This window comes from Gopherus evgoodei, chromosome 2 (assembly GCF_007399415.2).
Source record: "Gopherus evgoodei ecotype Sinaloan lineage chromosome 2, rGopEvg1_v1.p, whole genome shotgun sequence".
In the NCBI taxonomy this organism is placed as follows: Eukaryota; Metazoa; Chordata; order Testudines; family Testudinidae; genus Gopherus; species Gopherus evgoodei.
Window position 1 is genome coordinate 87,510,190 of NC_044323.1, and position 18,757 is coordinate 87,528,946.

Here is an 18,757-nt window from a genome sequence, read left to right on the forward strand (position 1 = left end):
AAACAGGATTGCTTGGATTACTTAAGATAATTTTATAAAAGTGGTACAAGAAGCCTGTTTCTGTTACAAAAGAAAGTTTGCTGGAGCTCTTGCTATGTATCTTGTTCATGTTTCTTAGCTTGCAGATTGACCTGCTAAACCAGATCAGTATTGAATTAATCCAACTGTCTGAGCAAAATTTGTATTAAGTTTTTAAAACCATGACAACCAGCTTCTGCAGACATTTTCCACTTAAACAAGAGAGGTGCGCACTTCATATCTAAGGGCTGGTTTAGCCTTTCGTGAGCCTGCATATTAAACCACATTACTAAACAAAATGCACTAACATGTAAGACTTTTTTCCATTCCAAATACAGGTAATAACTTACCCCATAGATGAACAGCCTGCAAAATTGCAGTCTAAATACCAAGGTTCTGTGTTTATTTGCTCTGGACACAGGGACAAAGTGAGGTTTCTTAAACAATGGAACTTCTGTAAAACAATAAGACATATATTTTTTCTTTCTTTAAATAGATTTATAATGGAAACAATGATGGGACAGATTAATTAAATTGCTGTAGCTTGTGCATGGCATTTTTATTTGAATGAGGAAAGGGGAACCACTTTCCCTGTGTCACTTAGGGCATGCTTACACTTGCAAATGTAGAACGCTTTGAGTTAAACTAGCCTTTGGAGAGTGCAGTAGGGAAAGTGCTGCAGTCTGTCCACATTGACAGCTGCAAGCACGCTGGCGAGGCCACATTTGCGGCACTTGCAGCAGCATTGGAAGCAGTGCATTGTGGGCAGCTATCCCACAGAGCATCTCTTCCTATTCTGGCACTGTGACTTGTGGGAAGAGGGCAGGAGGTGCGGGGCATTCTGAGTCCTGTCCAAACTCCCCGTGATGCATCACTTCGCATCTGAGCAATCCCTTTGCTTCCGTCCACAATTGGCGACATCTTTCAGCGTTTTTTGTATTGTGCGCTCTGTCTTACCTTTCAGTCTGTGGGAATGTAGCCCGAACTGCTGAGGAATATGCTGACGAGTCTAGCCAGCACATCACGTTTGGCAGTCGAGTTATTCCTTAAGATCCAAAGTGACAGTGAGGACTCCGATATCGACTCTAGTAACGCATACGATACAAGATTGCGTGTGGTATTCATGGACATGCTCTCCACCGTGGAATGGCGTTTTTGGGCTCATGAAACAAGCACTGAGTAGTGGGATCACATCGTCATGCAAGTCTGGCATGACGAGCAGTGGCCGCAGAACTTTCGGATGAGAAAATCCACCTTCATGGGACTGTGTGATGAGCTCGCCCCCACCCTGTGGCACAAGAATATGAGACTGAGCGCTGCCCTGCTGGTGGAGAAGCGGGTGGCTATTGCAATCTGGGAGCTGGCAACTCCAGACAGTGACCAATCGGTTGCTAATCACTTTGGAGTGGGGAAGTCGACTGCTGGAATCGTGTTGATGCACGTTTGGAGGACCATTAATCCTGCTCAGAAGAACCGTGACTCTAAGTAATGTGCATGACATTGTAGCTGGCTTTGCACAAATGGGTTTCCCTAACTCCGGAGGGGCGATAGATGGGATGCATATTCCAATTCTGGCACCAGCCCACCTAGCCTTCGAGTACATTAATCAGAAGGGCTATTTCTTTATGATTCTCCAGGTGCTTGTGGATCACCATGGGCACTTCATTGACATTAACGCAGGCTGGTCCGGAAAGGTGCATGACACATGCATCTTTTGGAACACTGGCCTGTCCAGGAAGCTGCAAGCCAGGACTTCTTTCTCAGACCAGAAGATCACTGTAGGGTAAGTCGAAATGCCCATTGTGATCCTTGGAGACCTCGCTTACCCTTTAATGCCGAGGCTCAGGAAACCCTACACAGGGAGCCTTGACAGCAGCAAGGAGCGGTTCAACAACAGGCTGAGTCAGTGCAGAATGACTGTGGAGTGCGCTTTTGGCCATTTAAAAGGCACTGTCTGTATGGGAAGCTGGACCTGGCCGATGACAACATCCCCACGGTTTTATCCGCGTGCTGTATCCTCCATAACATTTGTGAAGGGAAGGGTGAAAGATTCACTCAGTCATGGACCCTTGGAGGCTCAACACCTGGAGGCTGAATTTGAACATGCCTTGTTGGACTGGGTTCTGAAGTGCAGGTAGGGTCACCCCCAAATATCACGTCCAGTTCTTTGTAAAAACGGCAGGTCGTGGGGGCAGCACTGGAGCAGCTGTTTGCCTCATGCGATTTACGGTAGGCATTCTGCAGTCCTTCACTTTAATCCCGCACTGCAGTGCGTCCCAGTCCTGGCCCCTTTCTATCATGTCCCTTGATATCTGCCCGAAGGTATCGTAATTCCTATGGCTGGAGTGCAGCTGGAACTGGACAGCTTCCTCCCCCTAAACACTGATGAGGTCCAGCACCTTGCCATTGCTCCATACTGGGGATCGCCTGGTGCGTAAAGGCATGGTCACCTGGAAAGATTCGCTGAGAGCACTTCACGCCTGGCTGAACAAACAGGAAGGGGATTTTCAAAATTCCCAGAGAATATAAAGGGCGGGTCTTATGGTTGGTCACCTGAGGACAGGGCAGTAGAGTTCAAACTGATGAGCAGAGTGGCTAGAACAGGCATTGTGGGACACTGCTAGAGGCCAATCAGAGCGCATTAACAGACCAGGGCGTCCATACTGACACTGGGGCGCTCCAGCAGGGGCGCATCAAACGTTATTCCTCTCGCCGAGGTGGAGTACCAGGAGCGCTCTAGCCACGGAGTCAGAGCGCTTCACGTGCCTTGCCAGCGTGGATGGGTCATGAGAGTGCACTGGGCTGTTTTAATGCGTTCTAACTCGCAAGTGTAGCCATGCCCTTACTTATATAAGGATTTCACTGTGACAGGTAAAATACTGTTCCCAGCTTGCAAATTCTTAGGGCAGTTTCCTCTCAGATGGTGTTTCACTCTGCATCTTCTGCACAGCACAATCCTTTTTTATTAGTGAGATTTAACTGCAATAGGAGTGGCATCCATTCAAACATTCCAATCCTATTAAGCTGGTCTAAGTATTGGAAATCATATGGCATGACACTTTTTGTCTAGTTAATTTTAATTGGTTGGTAACAAGATTCAGGGAAATTCCACAGTTAAGTAGGCCTGCATCTACAGGTACCTACATTGGCTGCTAAGGCTAAGAAATCTTGACTCCTAGCAATCAAAAGGTTTAATGATGTTCTCCTTGAAACTCCTCAGTGGCTGTTAGTACTGAATGCAAAATTCCATATCCTGATGTATCTAGTTCACCCGCTCAGTACTTACATATGAAGGCATTGCAGTTGCAGCTATTCTGTAGTCACCAAAAAACTTCCCAGAATGTTAGCAGTCAGAATTTGAGCAACTGTTCCATTTTGTGTTACCCTTGGGAAGAAGCTAGAAGAATGTAACAGTAGGCCTTTTTAATAGAATGGGTGGAACGGAGCTTCATTTGAAGAGTCTCACTTTTTATTATAAGCTCCCTTTTTCTAAACAATGAGGACAGAAATTTCTTCTGGGAAAGCAAATAAAAAGCTAAGAACCCTGATCTGCATATATACTTGGTATCAGTGGGGAGTATAGCCTGAATAGGAACAACAGCAGGGTCAATTCTTAAATCTGATTTTACTCTGGAGGGTTTCTTTTGCATCACCAACTTTCTTTTAGGCATGTTTGGTATTTATTAATCTTTTCCAGCCAGGAACTTCTCCAGTAAAACATGATAAAATCCAAGTAAAATATTCAAGATTTTTACAAATTGTTTTCACTCATGGTTTGAATGAAATATAAACTTTCTCAGTCATACATTGTGTTTATCTATTTTAGGATCAAACTATTGGAGTGTTTAGAATTTCCTTGATAGTTTTTAGAACTTGTTTATTTTGGACTGAAGTGTGATTCAAGTAGTAGTTTGAGATTTTCACAACTTGAATAATCAAGATACTATGCAGACTATTGCAGATCTGGGCTCAGGGGAATTTGTATGACCTCATGTTGTTAGATATATTATTCCAGGTCTTCAGGAGATGCTACGTGATCACTCGTTTGTTGGTTGTGTTAGTCCACAGTGGGCCCTGGCACAATACCAGACAAAGCTGTATCTTCTCAATACCACACAACTCAGGTAAACACACTGATTCATACTGTTAGATGTGTTGTCAACAGTTGAAATAACTGGTGAACACAACTGAGCAGTGAAAAATAAGAATGAAAGAAATAATAGAAATGAGGTACAAAGGCATGGTGAATGCTGCTTTTGAAATCTAGCCAAATTGGTGATTTGAAGAGCACTGAAGTGTTAAAGGCCTCAAATTTTTAATCTATCTTAATTTTTTGTATTGATCCTGCAAAATTTATAGGCTGCTGCTATGTAATTAAAATGCACTTTACCATGTTGTGGCCCACTGACTAAAAACCCAGAGGATGAAAGGAGTTTGATTCTACATCACACTTAAATATACCATTCATTTGAATAACTAAATTATTGAAACGTCAAAGAAGCTAATACTTCTAAAATCAGTTCTGTGCATGATTACAGAGCCTGCAGAATATAGGGACAATGCAAATCGATGTGTAAACCTATAAAAAACAACTGCCAAATCTAGGCCCAACTGCCTTGAGGTATCAAGTTATGTACTGTCTTTTATCAGCACAGAATCAGTCCTTTTCTCCCAGACTAACACCACACAGGTGAGAGAGTAAGGGTTTGTCTACACCAGCATTTAGTTCTTGGCAAGATAGGGTGTAAACCTACCCTGCAGTGTGCTGATCTGATTATACGTAGTATTTTTTAGAGTGCTTTGGTCTAGTCCTCGTTGAAATGGGAGATTTGAGTGCATTAACGAACTGTTAATCTGCATCAGCAGGCTCCACATGGGTAATTAAAGCACCACAAGGCTGAACTAAATGTTTATGTAGACAAGCCACAAAATCCTAACACATCGGTGTACTAGAGCTCTAACAGGCTGTAATAAGGTTAATTCTGCAGCTAAGGCTTTGTCTACACTGGCAAGTTACTGTGCAGTAAAGCAGCTTTCTGCGGTGTAACTCCCAAAGTGTACACACTTAGGGCATGGCTACACTCACAGATGTAGAGCGCTTTGAGTTAAACCAGCCTTCGTAGACTGCAGTAGGAAAAGCGCTACAATCTGTCCACACTGACAGATGCAAGCTCACTAGCATGGCCACATTAGCAACTCTTGCAATGGTCACAGAGAGCAGTGCATTGTGGTAGCTATCCCAGCATGCAGCTGGCTGCAATGTGCTTTTCAAATGGGGGGTGGGGTGGAGTGTGTCAAGGGAGTGTGGTGTGTGTGTGTGGGGGGGGGGAGAGTGGGTTTTGGGGGGGCTGAGAGGATGTCAGCATGCTACCTCTTTCTCTCACAGCATTCCACAGCAATGGTTGCTTTGTTGCGGGATAGATAAGCAGCCATTTGTCAGAAACGGAGTTTTCAAAGGGCATATCTGCATTCCTACAGTGCTTACAAAACAATGGCAAGAGTGGCCACTTGACTTAAGGGGATTATGGGACGTTTCCGGAGGCTGATCAGACCGCAGTAATGCCACACCTCGTCCACACTGCGAGGGCACAGCAAACGTTATTCCTCTCGCTGAGGTGGAGTACCAGCAGTGCTGTAGCTGTGGAATCAGAGCACTCTACGTGCCTTGCCAGCGTGGACGGGAGTGAGCTAGGGCGCCCAGGGCTGCTTTATTGCGCTGTAACTTGCACGTGTAGCCAAGCCCTTAGTGCGCAGAAATTCCTCAGTTGCAGCGTTGTAAAAAAAATCACCTTGAGAGTCATAAGCACAGAGGCTCCAGCGCTGTATTAGTAGTGTAAGCATATTACAGTGCACAAAGCAATCAATTAGCTTCCAGAAGTGTCCTGTAATCCCAGTGGCTGCTCTGCTCATGCGCCCTTCCCCTTTCAAAGCTCTGTTTCTGACAGCTCTTGCATGCTGTGCTGATCTATCTGGGACACAAAGCAAACCATTCATGTGGAAGGCTCATGCTGTTGAGCAGAGGCAGGTCGGGGGAGAATGCTGTGCAGAGAGCTGGGGAGGGAGGCGGGGGCTGATGGGGTTTCCCCCTCCCCCTCCCTCTGCCTCAGGACTGGTGGCTTCCTGCTGCTGTCTGAACTTAAAGACAGCATGCTGACACACTCTGTCCCCCAAAACACACTGTCTCTCACACACACCAACACCAACTCTGTGTCACAGTCTACCCCCATCCAGTTGAAAATGTAGGAGGATGCCCCTGGAACAGTGGGATTGGTAAACCTGCATCATGTGATGCTGCGCGTGTCCCATGAGGTACTGCAAACCTTTCCCAAAGCACCCTGCAGCCAGTTGCACAGTGGAATAGCTACCACAATGCAGTGCTCTCTTTGCCTTTGCAAGAGCTGCTAATGTGGATGCACTCCACCATCACAAGGAGCACAAGGTGGACACCCAACAGTGGTTTGATTCCAGTGGTATAACTTGTGCAGAAACTTGCCAGTGTAGACATACCCTAAGATCCCCACTCCCATCATCTTGAAGGTCTGTAGAGGGTGTGTATAGATTTTACTGACACTTATTTGAAGGAACAAAAGCATTCCTCCCTTGTTTTTATAAGGCTGTTAGTCACTGTATCTTAAACAGTACATGTGTATTGTTCCCATTTGTTACCAGATCTGTGGCTAGTATCGCCTCCCCTGTTCCTCCTCAGCATTTCTTTGACTTGTAACCTGTGGCAAATGAATATGAAGGTTTAATGTATGATAAATAGGAACAAATGTATAATAGCTGCATGTTGAGTATTTTAAGCTTTTGCACCAGTATTGTGGAGACTGCTAACACTAAGAAACAGGCTCACATTTATTTGTGTATCATATGTGCCTGGTGGTGATATTGCCGGTTACAACATTTCAGTGACTTTTTTTCTCTGTTGGGTGGGGGGCCAAAAAACTATACAATGGAACCTCATTTATCTGATCTAATTGGGACGAGGGCAGATCAGATAACCAAAAATCTAGCTAACCTGGAGAATGGGCAGCTGGGGCTGTGTCTGGTTCAGTTAATAAGGAAAGCTGGCTGATGGAGGCTTGGTTAAATGGGGTTCCATTGTATTGCCAAAGTCATAGTTTTATTAAAGTACAATCCATTCTTATTGCTGTTTCCCATAGGATGTTTATTTCTCTCTCCTAAGTATCATGTTTTTTTCCCCCATGATTCTGCCATTACAAAGTGGAGAATATGCACGACACAAAACTAGACAGAAATGGTCATTTCAATAATAAATTAACTCTCTTCCTCCCATTCAGCCAAGAACTCTTCTACCAGATTCTTCTTTATGACTTCGCAAATTTTGGAGTTCTGAGGTTGTCAGTAAGTAGAACTTCCCTTCAACTCTTACATACATGTTTTGGAGAAAATGATCTGATATAAAAGTTTTAACCTCACATATGTGGGCCTGATAGCACACACAATTAATGACCACGTGTAAAAAGTTGGTCTAAGTGCATCACATAAGAACTCTTGGGCAGACACAGAGCTGGAATTCTCCTGGTCAGCCTTCAACTGCCTTAATCGTCTTTTCTCTTCCTGCAACTCTCTGCCTTATTCACTATATTACTTTCAACTTATGCAACAACGGAGGCTGGGGTCCTAGAAAACAAATGTCTCCTTCACCCCCGCTTCATCCCCAGAACAGGTCCATTCCAACACACATGCACTAGGGGGCTGAATTAAGGCTACACAGGCAACCTTAATTTTAGCATTTCCTAACTATTGGTGCTTGATTTTGCAACTTTGATGTAGTTTTTTGGTAATTTATGTTCTATATAAAGTATCTTTGTTTATACTGCTGACTAGGTCAAACTTCAGATATGAATGTGGATCTCTGTTAAATGACTTTTTTTAAAAATGCATTCCCTTTATATGTTTAATCTCCTTTGCACTTACATGAAGTAGCAGATTGTGATGATTCCACAGTTGCTGCAAGTTGTGATAGTGGTTGCTTTATTATCAGTGTCAGATTCTGTTCCTTAAACAGCTTCATTGTTGATGCACTAGATGTGTGTTAAAACATATCTTCTGTTTTGCTCCGTCTTCATCAGAAATGTATTGGGAAGTACTTAAATATGCCACAGTATTTTGCAATGGGCTTTAGCGAAGCGCTTGCTGTAAAGATTCTTCTGTATTTTCAGGGAAAAAAGTAAAATTGACTGCATGAGGAACATCTGGATTTTGAAGGGTTGAAGTGTCTGGGTGGTAGTGATGATTGTATTGTACCTCGTGGTCACTTACAGGAGTCAGCTCCACTGTATGATCTAGCTATGCTAGCCTTGGAGAACCCTGAAAGTGGTTGGACAGAAGATGATGGCCCAAAGGAAGGACTTGCTGAATACATTGTTGAGTTTCTAAAAAAGAAGACTGAAATGCTGAAAGACTATTTCTCTCTTGAAATTGATGAGGTGATTACTGCTGTTGCTTCTATGTCATACGGTTATTTGTATAACTTAGGTGTTGGTAATGCACAATAGGAAACTGTATTTAATATTTTGGATTTGCTTTAAGGCTAGTACTAACCTGAAATAGTCACTTACTGTACATTTTTATAAGACCCTAGGTATTTTACCATGTAAAGAAAATGTTATGCTTACAGGATGGAAACCTTACTGGATTACCACTCCTGATAGACAACTATGTTCCACCATTGGAGGGACTACCTATGTTTATCCTTCGCTTAGCCACAGAGGTAGGGGGAAGCTAACTAGTCTGCAAACTTTACCTTCTTTTCATCATTGTCATTTACTAGGAAATGTGATTTTTAGATGTTCTCTAAAATGAAGTTACTAATAGGCAGGCATGCAATAATTCAACCACTAAGAAATTCACCAGAAATTGATGTGGGGAGAAGAGTTCATATATAATGTCATAGACCCTGTTCTGACAGAAGCAGTTGGTGCAAAAGTACAACTGCCAACATTCCTGCCTCAAATGACCACACACAGTATTTTTAAATAATATCTGCCAGTGTAGTAATTATCACATAATAGTAATACAGATGCTGACATGTGGGAAGTGCTCTAAACTTTCTCTTCTAAAAGGAAAACTGCACCGATTGCTTAAGTCCATTCCTATCTAAATATTCACTATATAAGAAATTAAAATGAATGTTTAGAAACTTGAAAAAAAAATTTTACTTTTCAAAGATAGGCAGACTTTTAGACTATTCCTTGCTTTCTCTGTATCCTAACCTTACACCACCAAATGGCCAAGACAGTATCCTCTTAAATTAACCGGGAATTAAGTTAACTCTGTAGACTGGTAGGTAGCAGTAATGTTCCTTCAAAACTACTATTTCAGATACTGAAACAAATGTTTGCTCTCATCAAATTTCTGTTGTGACAGGTAAACTGGGATGAAGAAAAAGAATGTTTTGAAAGCCTCAGTAAAGAATGTGCCATGTTTTACTCCATTAGAATGCAGTATATTATGGAGGAATCTGACTTGACTAGCCAGCAGGTACAGTAACTGCATATGCTGCTGCAATCACCTGGGTAAATCACTTGTGTTGAATTGTAAAAACCTTTAAAGATGGCTTTCATGACTAGTCTCCCACTCTGTGGAATCAGGTGAACTGAATAACAGTGCAGCAGTGTTCTGAAAGAATATACAGGCTTATCCTTTAGACAAGGCTGCTTTTACAGGGTGAAAAGTTATTTAATAAAAATTCCCCTGTGCTTAGAAAACATTGCCCCACAGCTTCCATACAGGATGATTTCTCCCAAAGACTACCTGGTTCATGTACACCTCTACCCTGACATAACACGAATTTGATATAATGTGGTAAAGCAGTGCTCTGCGGGGCGCACTCTGGCAGATCAAAGCAAGTTTGATATAACACGGTAAGATTTTTTGGCTCCTGAGGACAGCATTAGATCAGGGTAGAGGTGTACCTTCAAAAAGTGTACATTTGAGTTGACTCTCTTAAATACCTAATTACTCTTTCAAAGTGCCCAAATCAGTATCAACTGAGCACTTGCCAAAAGCTAATAAATCATGTGGTGAGTTTCCTCTGAATAATGCAAAAGCAATATTAATAGCACCGGTAATTTCACAGTTTCTCAAACCAGAGAACTAGGGCATCTCCAGCTGTTAAGACATTGAGCTGAACTACAAGACAGCCTAATCCATTTGGGCCCAGAATTTGTGGAAAAAGTGGTGCATTCTTGCACGTACACCCCCCCCCCCCGCACACACGAACCCCCATGAATTGTTTTAATAGCACAGTGTCATTCTTGGATGTATTAACATTTCTGTATAAAACAGGAAATAATTATTCTGCTCTACTTGACAGTGGGAGTTACCAGCTGGAATATTGTATCAAGTTTTGGTACCCCACTTAGGGATGTGGACTAACTGGATCATCCAGAGGAGAGCACCACAAGAAAGTTTAGAAACAGGACCTATGAGGAAAGCTTAAATTGGGCTTGTTTAAACTAGAAGAAAAGGCTGAGTGGGGGGATTATAAATCTTGAAGTATTTGAAGGACTATTATAAGTAGGGCTTTGGAGCTGTGCTCCAGCTCCACTGTTCTACACTCCACTTCAAAGCCCTGGTTATAAGGATGGTGATGAGTTCTCTATGTGAAGAGAGAGTAGGACAAGTAGTAACAGGCTTAGAATGTTTTTCCTAATATCAAACCTAAGGAAAGGTTAAGCAGTGAAAGAGGTTACCTGAGGTGGCTGTGGAATCCCCTGTTGGAGGTTAAGAACAGGGTAGGTAAACACCTCTGTTGCAGAAGGAGCCTTTCAAGGTGAGCACTTTATATGAAGCGTGATAGACTAGTTTTATTTTTACACCCAAACTCTGCACTGGAAATTTTTGAAAGGTATTTTGATTCAACGTTTTCTCTAGCTTAATTTAGAGCTAGTACAATTCTCTTAATGGTAGTGAGGGGCTGTGGATATGTGAAAGCTGACTAGGGGATGCTTTTATTTATCAAGATACTGAACTAATTTGCAAAGACTAAAGTAACTGATTTAGCACTCCCAACTACAGCTGTTTAAGCAGGAAAAAGTCAAGGTTTTAAAACAAATTTTATAGATTTGATACGTTTTTTCAGAGTACTTGTTTTTTAAAACTAAACTTCTCTTTCAGACTGAAGAGCTTGGATCTGGTTCATCATCATGGAAATGGACTGTGGAACATATTATTTACAAAGCTTTTAGGACCCACCTTTTGCCTCCCAGACATTTCACAGAAGATGGCAACATTTTGCAGCTTGCTAATCTGCCAGACCTTTATAAAGTTTTTGAGAGGTGTTGAATATTTCAGTTGGATGAACTCCCTGGTGTATCCCATTGTTACATACGGGGGGATAAAGCTGGATGACCATAAGGGAAGAAAGGAGTGTGCCATACTGCCTTTCAGCAAAGAGTATTTCAGAAATGAAACTGTCTATATTCAACTACTGTAGCTCTTCGCTGCACTATTTCACTGTAAGTTACATGAGAGACTTTGCTATAGTGAAACTTTCCAGCCATGTTGAAAGCTTCCCTTTCACTCAGAATGCAGCAGATTTCCTGATAAACAGCTGTGAAGATGTATAGGCTAGAGCCTTTAGAAAAAATAAGTGGCTGTTTACATTATCAAAATTAAGCTCACAGCTCTAAAAGTTAAACCCACTTTTTATCTGTACTTAAAACTCAATTAAAGTTTTGAAATAGCAAGTGTAAGTACATTTAATGCCCTCCAAGATCAGGAATGTTTACTAGACCACCTTAAAGAATGTTGCAGGTAACAAAGTGATCAGCTTGGTTTAAATGTCTAAACAAAGCATAGCTCCTGAAACAGCTTTAAGATTGTATATTAAAAAAAAACCATTTCTGGCCAGTACAGTGTCCATTTAATGAACTCCTCAGACATTTCCTCACCCCTCCTTCCACCCTAAAGTTTCATTCCACACTTTAACCAAGGAAGAGGTTTGTATAGCAACTGCTGTTTAAGTCCAAATTTCCTTGGCAAAATAACCCAGAACTGAGCTGTACTATCACCCATGCAAAAAAGCAAGTTTAATAATAGTCCCTATTTTATTTTTATATAAATTTAAATATTACAAAAATGCACCTTTCCATCAAAATTTATAAATGTTAAGGAACATAGACACCCCCCCCCCAAAAAAAAACTCTTAAAATAAATGTTATCCGCTTTCAAAGGTTAGCTCTAACATATCTGAAGTTTGTTGCACCATATAGAAGGCACTTGTGCTGTGATGTCTTGAGCAAATATATTTGTTAATTTCTAGTACAGTGTCCTCTTGAATTCATGCAGTTGTCTTCAAGCATCATTAAAGCAGCTGAAAAAAAGTTTAAGTAAACTTGATTCCACAGTTGTGAAAACAAATGTTTTCTAGTAAGTCAATCATACCACATTGTGCTCCAGCTTGGACTCTACAATTAAACTGCTAAATAAAAATCACCATCATTCAGATAGGAATTCAGATTTTTCATTCTCTCATAAGTTACAAAAGGTATGCCATTTAATTCTGCAACTAAAATATTACTGAACAGCTCAGTGTTCAAATAGTTTGTGCCAATGAAAGTCTGTATTAAAACAAGCTAAGGGCTAGTTATTTTAAGGAGCAGTGCACAATTTGTTCCATTTTCTAAAAACGTTCTTCTACTGTTGAGATAGAAGCGCAGCAGTCCTGTTTGCTTTCATCTTCTCCAGCCTTTTTACCAAGTGGCTATTGGTCATCTCCATCTCTTCTATCTTATCCAATGCTGTTCTTAACTAAAAAGGAAAAGAAAAAGTTACATTCTATTTCAGAATAATTGCAGCTGGGTTTCTGTTTTAATGTTCTGGTGTGAGTAGCACAAATTAAAACTAAGATGAACTTTTTGTTTAGGATCACAACTCAATTTTCTCTGTTGAAAGTCTTGATTATGTTCTTTATAAGACTGTCAGGTCAAGAAAAATGGAACCTGGCTGAATGCTAACTATGCAGTTGTTACATTGTATCCAAAGGAAGCAGAACTCACTCAATTTCTGATATTAGCATAATCTAGAAATACTTTAAAGATGTATATTCATTTGTGAGCAGTTGAGCACCCAGAGCTTCATATTACAACTACTCCCTTGGGGCAAAGTTCTGCGTCGTCCTCAATAACTGAGCCAGCTGATGAGCAGACGTCTGAGATGGCAGGGGTAGGAATCCTCATGCCTTGTACAGCAGCTCCCATTCCAGCCCATTGGCTAGCATAGTTTAATGCAATCTTAGTTGGCTCCCTATGCAGTAGGCATTGGACATTTGCATAGTGGTACATTTCCACACTGTGTACTGGTATGTAGGGGTCCCTGTGCACTTGAACACTATAGAGGGAGAGTTTGCTCCCCCAAAATTTTGACAGAATGATCAGCTCAGTATGGTAGAACTCTGTACTCCCTCCTAACAAAGAAAGCTTTGCACTGCCTACAGTTGTCTGGAAGGACATGGGACTGAGTAGTTATCTTGAACACTAAAGGTTCTACTATTCCCATGATGGCAGAGACTGATCCTTTGATTCCTGCCACAGCATAGCTCTTGATCACCCAACTGGACCAGGTTAAGGGGACCCATTTCACTTTGCAGAAAAGGTGAGGTTTCTTCGAAAAATTTCTGGAATATATGCAGTGTGGACAGCAGAATAAAAGCAATACCCAAAATTTGTCTTTGCCATCTCCCTCTTAACTCTGAGAATTATCCTGTGCTTTATCTGTCTCCCCGTGGGTAGACAGTAGGTAATTGTCAGGTCCAGAGCATGTAGCCAGACACTTTGAAAGAGGCATGATTCCCAGAGATGACATTCTTAACTCTGAGAAAACGCACATTAAGAATTTGACATCTGACAGGAGGGCTCAGACCCATGCATTTTAAACATAATGAAATACCTGAATATAGTCTTTTTCTTCTATCACTTTTCTTTTGTAGCCAGGAGGGTTTGGATTTCCTGTAACATTTCTTTCTGGTGGTATTAGACTCATGGGCATTCTGAGTTGCAGTCCTGCTGAGGAACCATGTGTCTAAGGGAACTCAAGGTGCAGGGTCAGCTTTAGGAAGTGCAGGGCCCAATTTGAACATTTTCGACGGGGCCCCGGCAGGGATGACTTAAAAAAAAACACGTGGGGCTTGTACTCACCGGGCAGTGCTCAGAGTCTTCGGCAGCACTTCGGCGGCGGGTCCTTCACTCCAGGTCTTTGGCGGCACTGAAAGATTCACCACCGAAGTGCTGCCGAAGACCCAAAGCAAGCGAAGGACCCGCTGCCAAAGTGCCACTGAAGACCTGGAGCGCCGCCAGGTGAGTAAAAATTAAAAAGGCGCCTCCAGCCAGGGAAGAGATTCTCACTGGGCACGGGGCCTGAGTCAGGGGAATTGGTGGAACAGGCCTAAAGCTGGCCCTGTCAGGGTGGTGGTAAGATTAAAAAGAAAATTAAGTCTTCCTCCCACTGGAATATCCTTCAAGGATGAGATTGGCAGGCTGACTACAGGCTCTGGAACTTGTAAAAAACTTGGAGGTTTTCATTGCTCATGGTAAGGGCTTCTAGGCCAAAAGAGACAAAGCACTCTGACTAGAAAATATCCACACCTGAACACATTGGATTCTTAGAAGATACTCATCAGTTGCTCCCTCTGTCATAGTGATAGGTTGACAGAGCCAAAAGACCTGAGGAAACTAAGGACTGTTTTAGTTTCTTTGGCATTCATTAGATTTGCCTCCACTTACAGCTGATAGATCCTCAATTTCTGCTATATCTTTGTATGAAGGCCTGATGATCAGAGCTATACATATCTATAATATCAGTGCCAGATTCAGCTGCTCTTGCTTATTCCACATGTGGAGATATAGCCAACATCAAAGGAAACCTATACCTGAAGTCCGTATTCCTTCTGAGGGATCTATGCCCTTTCTGGGGTAATCTCGCTGTCTTGAGGGAGAGAGAGGCTGCCCAAACGTGCACTGCAAACGATACCACAGTTGCTGTTGAATGCCGTGATGGAATCTCTGCACCACCATTGTATACACTGCCAAGGACCAAAGAGTAGCTGCAGAGTCCTCAGAGGAGTGCAGAATCTTGTTGGTTTTATCCAAGAATAGCTCCTGACCAGTGATGGGCAAATCTTCAATGGCCTGCTAGACATCGGGAGTAATGCAAGAATTCTGCAGCCAGGACGACTTCCTCATGGTCACTGCAGAAACCATCACTCTGGCTGAAGATTTAGTCATATCCAGCACAGACTACAAAGCCATTTTAGCCACCAAGTAGCCTTCGGTGACAAATGCCCAAGATTTCTCCCTCAAGGCCTTGGTCAGCTGGTCTGCAGATTTGGACACAGCCATCCAGTTGACAAAGTTGTACTCAGACAGCAATGCTTGCTGATTAGCAATTTGCATCTGCAAGAAAAATGAGGTGGACATCTTCCTTCCCATCAGGTCCATGCTCTTAGAGTCCTTCTCTTTGGGAGTGGACTTACACCTGCCCCGTTGGGCTCTCATTCACAACTGTTACCACCAAGGAGCTTGGGGCTGGATGGAAATGAAAAAAACAAACCTGCAAATCCCTGAACAGGAACAAAGCAGCACTTTCCCATGTGCTTAGCAGCAGGTGGTACTATAGCTAGTGTGCTCCAGAGGATGTTAGTAGGCTCATAGAGCACAATGTTAACAGGGGGAATGACTCTCCCCGGGGCAGACAGCTGCAGGATATCCACTAACTTGTGGATGTTCACCTACAGGAACTCTGCTTGAATACCCAGGGAGGCAGCCACCGCAACAGGTCCCAGTATGCCTTGAAATTCTCCAGTATGGAAGGGAAGGAAGAGCATGGCACCACAGAATTGTTCAGGGATGAGGATAAGGCAGTTGAGTGTGCCTGAGCCAGATCTTGGTCCAGGGCTGACCAGCCTGGGTGAGACAATTCGGGAGGCTCCGAGGTAAAGCCTCTCCAGTGCCTGGATCTGTGGCCGATTGATGGTCACCACCCCAGATGGGCTGGTGATCTCAGCTTCAGGCAGGCTGAGGAGCAGGACTTCCATGACTGAGGAGAGTCCCATGGAGGCCACTGGTATAAATAGGGCATTGGTGGCCAGGCCAGGGGTCTCCAGCCTGATCACGAGATGAACACCAGTCCTAGTACCAACAGCACTCCATGAAGGGCCCTCATCCAAGGAACAGGAAGAGAAAGATCTGAACTTGGACACCAAGGGATCCTGGGCTTCAGGGGATGGCTGTGGGGCCATCCCTGAGGGTGCAAGCAGCTGGACTGACTTGTTCGTAGCCCAGAATGACGAGGGGTGGTGAAAATGGTACTTCCAGCAAAGTGCATGTCTCTGTCACTTCCAGTGCCTGGAGTGGTGTAGACTAGTGATGGGCAACCTGCAGCCCATCAGGGTAATACGATTGCAGGCTGAGAGACATTTTGCGGACATTGATCATCCGCAGGCGCAGCCCCCTGCAGCTCCCACTGGCCTCTTCCTCCGCACACTCAACAGGGAATGACTGCTCAGCTTCTTTGGAGAGGCACTAGCTCCGGATGCTAAGCAGCAGCACTTCTCACACCTGAGGGCAATCTCCAATCTGAGGAGGGCCTTGGTGCCAAAGTAGGCTGCATGGTGTGTTTGAGCAGGTGCTGCTTCAGATGAAGACTCCTTGCTACTTGAGTCCATTTCATGAGTAATCTGCAAAGCAAACACCGCTCCTTGACGTGGGCTTTGCCTAGACACAGCAAGCACTGTGTGTGGGGATCGTTGTTGGGGATCGCCCCCACACACGATGGACAAAGTGTAAATACTAGTGAGGACATCACCAGGGAAAACGTAACTAACCTACCTACAGCTACTAATTTAACTATATACAATCAGACAATAGAGTCACTAAAAAGAAGAATTTGAAATAAAAACCACACAGAGCTCTAACTCCAGCCACAGGTGCTAAGAGGGAACGGGGAGGTGGGGTGGTGCCATCTCATATAGTCAAAGGAGGGGCAATAGCAACAATCGTCACCCCTCTACAGGTACTACTAAGTAAAATTATCTCTATTTTCTCCAATTAAAGATAGGGAATAAATGTACTGAGTGTTTAAATGACTTTCCCCAAGTTACATAGGAAGTTCGGGACAGAGCTGGAAATAGCTGAGACCCTTAAAGTAAACTAAAGAGTATCCTCCTCTACTGCTGCTACATCTTAGAATCCATTGGCTCAGTTACCCACACAGACAACTCAGAGAGGTAAATTGAACTGGTTGATTTCTACCAGGTGCTTCGGCAGACATAATGCCTCCAATGAGGAGGAGCTTTGGCAGAACATATAAAGCGTGAAGCATTCAGGCAAAGGTTGAAGTTTAGTTTAGACACACACTCTGGTCTTTGCTCTGAAATCGAGCCTTTAACACTTCAATCAGATCTCCCAGGAACAGTCTGATGTTCCAGAGAAACTTCCTGAAAGTCCTCTGATCACTAGATCCCCAAAAGTGTCTACACTGTAGCTATGAGCAAGACTCCCAGCACAGGTAGACAGACTCTTGCTAGCTTCACACACGCTAGTGTGCTAAACGTAGTAGTGTGGATGTGGCAGGGGTGGCACCTTAGGCTAGCCACCCAAGTCCAAGCCTGCCCAACTCGCTGGGTCCATGCTCCCAGGTGCAGTGCAGACATACTCTGAGACCTAATATTCCAGGGTGACATCTCTCACCCTGGTCATTGCCAGACAATGCAGTAATAGTGCCTGCTGCTGAGTAACAGGGCTCAATTACAGTCCAGAAGCTTTTTGAAGTTATTAGGTGGCCGCCTTTCTACCATACCTTAAAAGTAGTAACTAAAGAACAAAACATTATACAGTTTGGAATTGTATCTCAAAGAGTCACGGTCTGAAACTGAAAGACGACAGTACTTTGAGTCAGAAAGAGCGCAATGATGTTCACAATGTAACATGCTCCAGACTGGGAACAAAGTGCAAACAAAGGTGGAGTAAGTCAAGGCCTCAATGAAGACAAGGGCTTCAGAAGCTCAGGAGGTCAAGTATCTTGTTGCTTCAACTGCAGGGGAAAACAGTAAAAAAACAGGCTGTCAATGCACGGATAAGAAACTATTTACCAGTGCTCTCAGGTTGGCTCCAATTTGACAGCAAAGATAAAAAGGTGGCAACAATGGAAGTGAACATAACTCATTCAAGGAACCAACGCAATGAGGAGGATGATAAAAAAAAAGTATTATAAGGAGCATGTCCAAGAACTTAGAGAAGAGGGTTCAGAGGAGAGGCTGCTGCAGAACAGGAGAGCATTGCTGTAAGCCAAGATAATTGCTAGTGAAATGCTTGCAGATCCTGCAGAACTCCTCTGCCAGCTGCAGTCAGAAAAGAAATGTTCGTGAAATACATTGGGCCAACCTCAGGTGCATGAGACAACATACTGAAGAAAAAGTTCTCTATATATGATCATTTGTAGTTCTTACCCCTTGTTGAAAGCCAACAAACTGCTCACAGAATTAGTCCCATAACAGCTACAAAGATTAAATGTTCATAGGCATTTGGTTTTACTAATGAAAACTCCATCATGTTTACTTTGAAAGGAAAATAGAGTTTATTACCTCTCGCTGAAGTTTCCTCTTTTCTGCTTTGAGTTCGTCTTCCACTTTTTCTGCATTCTCTGCTGCAGATTTATATCTTGTCACCTGTCCTTCAAGTCTTCCAATCTGCAAACCAAGTAAACCACCAAAAAC

General features: G+C 43.1%; 2 protein-coding genes across 14 annotated transcripts in view; one reads left to right on the plus strand and one right to left on the minus strand.

Moving 5' to 3' along the window:
* MLH1 (mutL homolog 1) overlaps positions 1-11,732 on the plus strand; it is a 37,519-nt gene extending 25,787 nt beyond the window's left edge. For both annotated transcript variants that reach the window (XM_030551282.1, XM_030551283.1), the window contains 6 exons: positions 4,034-4,142; positions 7,320-7,383; positions 8,307-8,471; positions 8,663-8,755; positions 9,412-9,525; positions 11,164-11,732. In XM_030551282.1, the coding sequence (XP_030407142.1) occupies positions 4,034-4,142; positions 7,320-7,383; positions 8,307-8,471; positions 8,663-8,755; positions 9,412-9,525; positions 11,164-11,331 (713 nt within the window). In that variant the 3' untranslated portion in view covers positions 11,332-11,732. The remainder of the gene's footprint in view (positions 1-4,033; positions 4,143-7,319; positions 7,384-8,306; positions 8,472-8,662; positions 8,756-9,411; positions 9,526-11,163) is intronic.
* A 325-nt stretch (positions 11,733-12,057) lies between these two features.
* The window catches only part of LRRFIP2 (LRR binding FLII interacting protein 2), a 123,602-nt gene continuing 116,902 nt past the window's right edge, over positions 12,058-18,757 (minus strand). For all 12 annotated transcript variants that reach the window (XM_030551296.1, XM_030551294.1, XM_030551292.1 and 9 more), the window contains 2 exons: positions 18,626-18,730; positions 12,058-12,798 (listed from right to left, as the gene is read on the minus strand). In XM_030551296.1, coding sequence (XP_030407156.1) covers positions 12,685-12,798; positions 18,626-18,730 — 219 coding nt within the window. In that variant the 3' untranslated portion in view covers positions 12,058-12,684. The remainder of the gene's footprint in view (positions 12,799-18,625; positions 18,731-18,757) is intronic.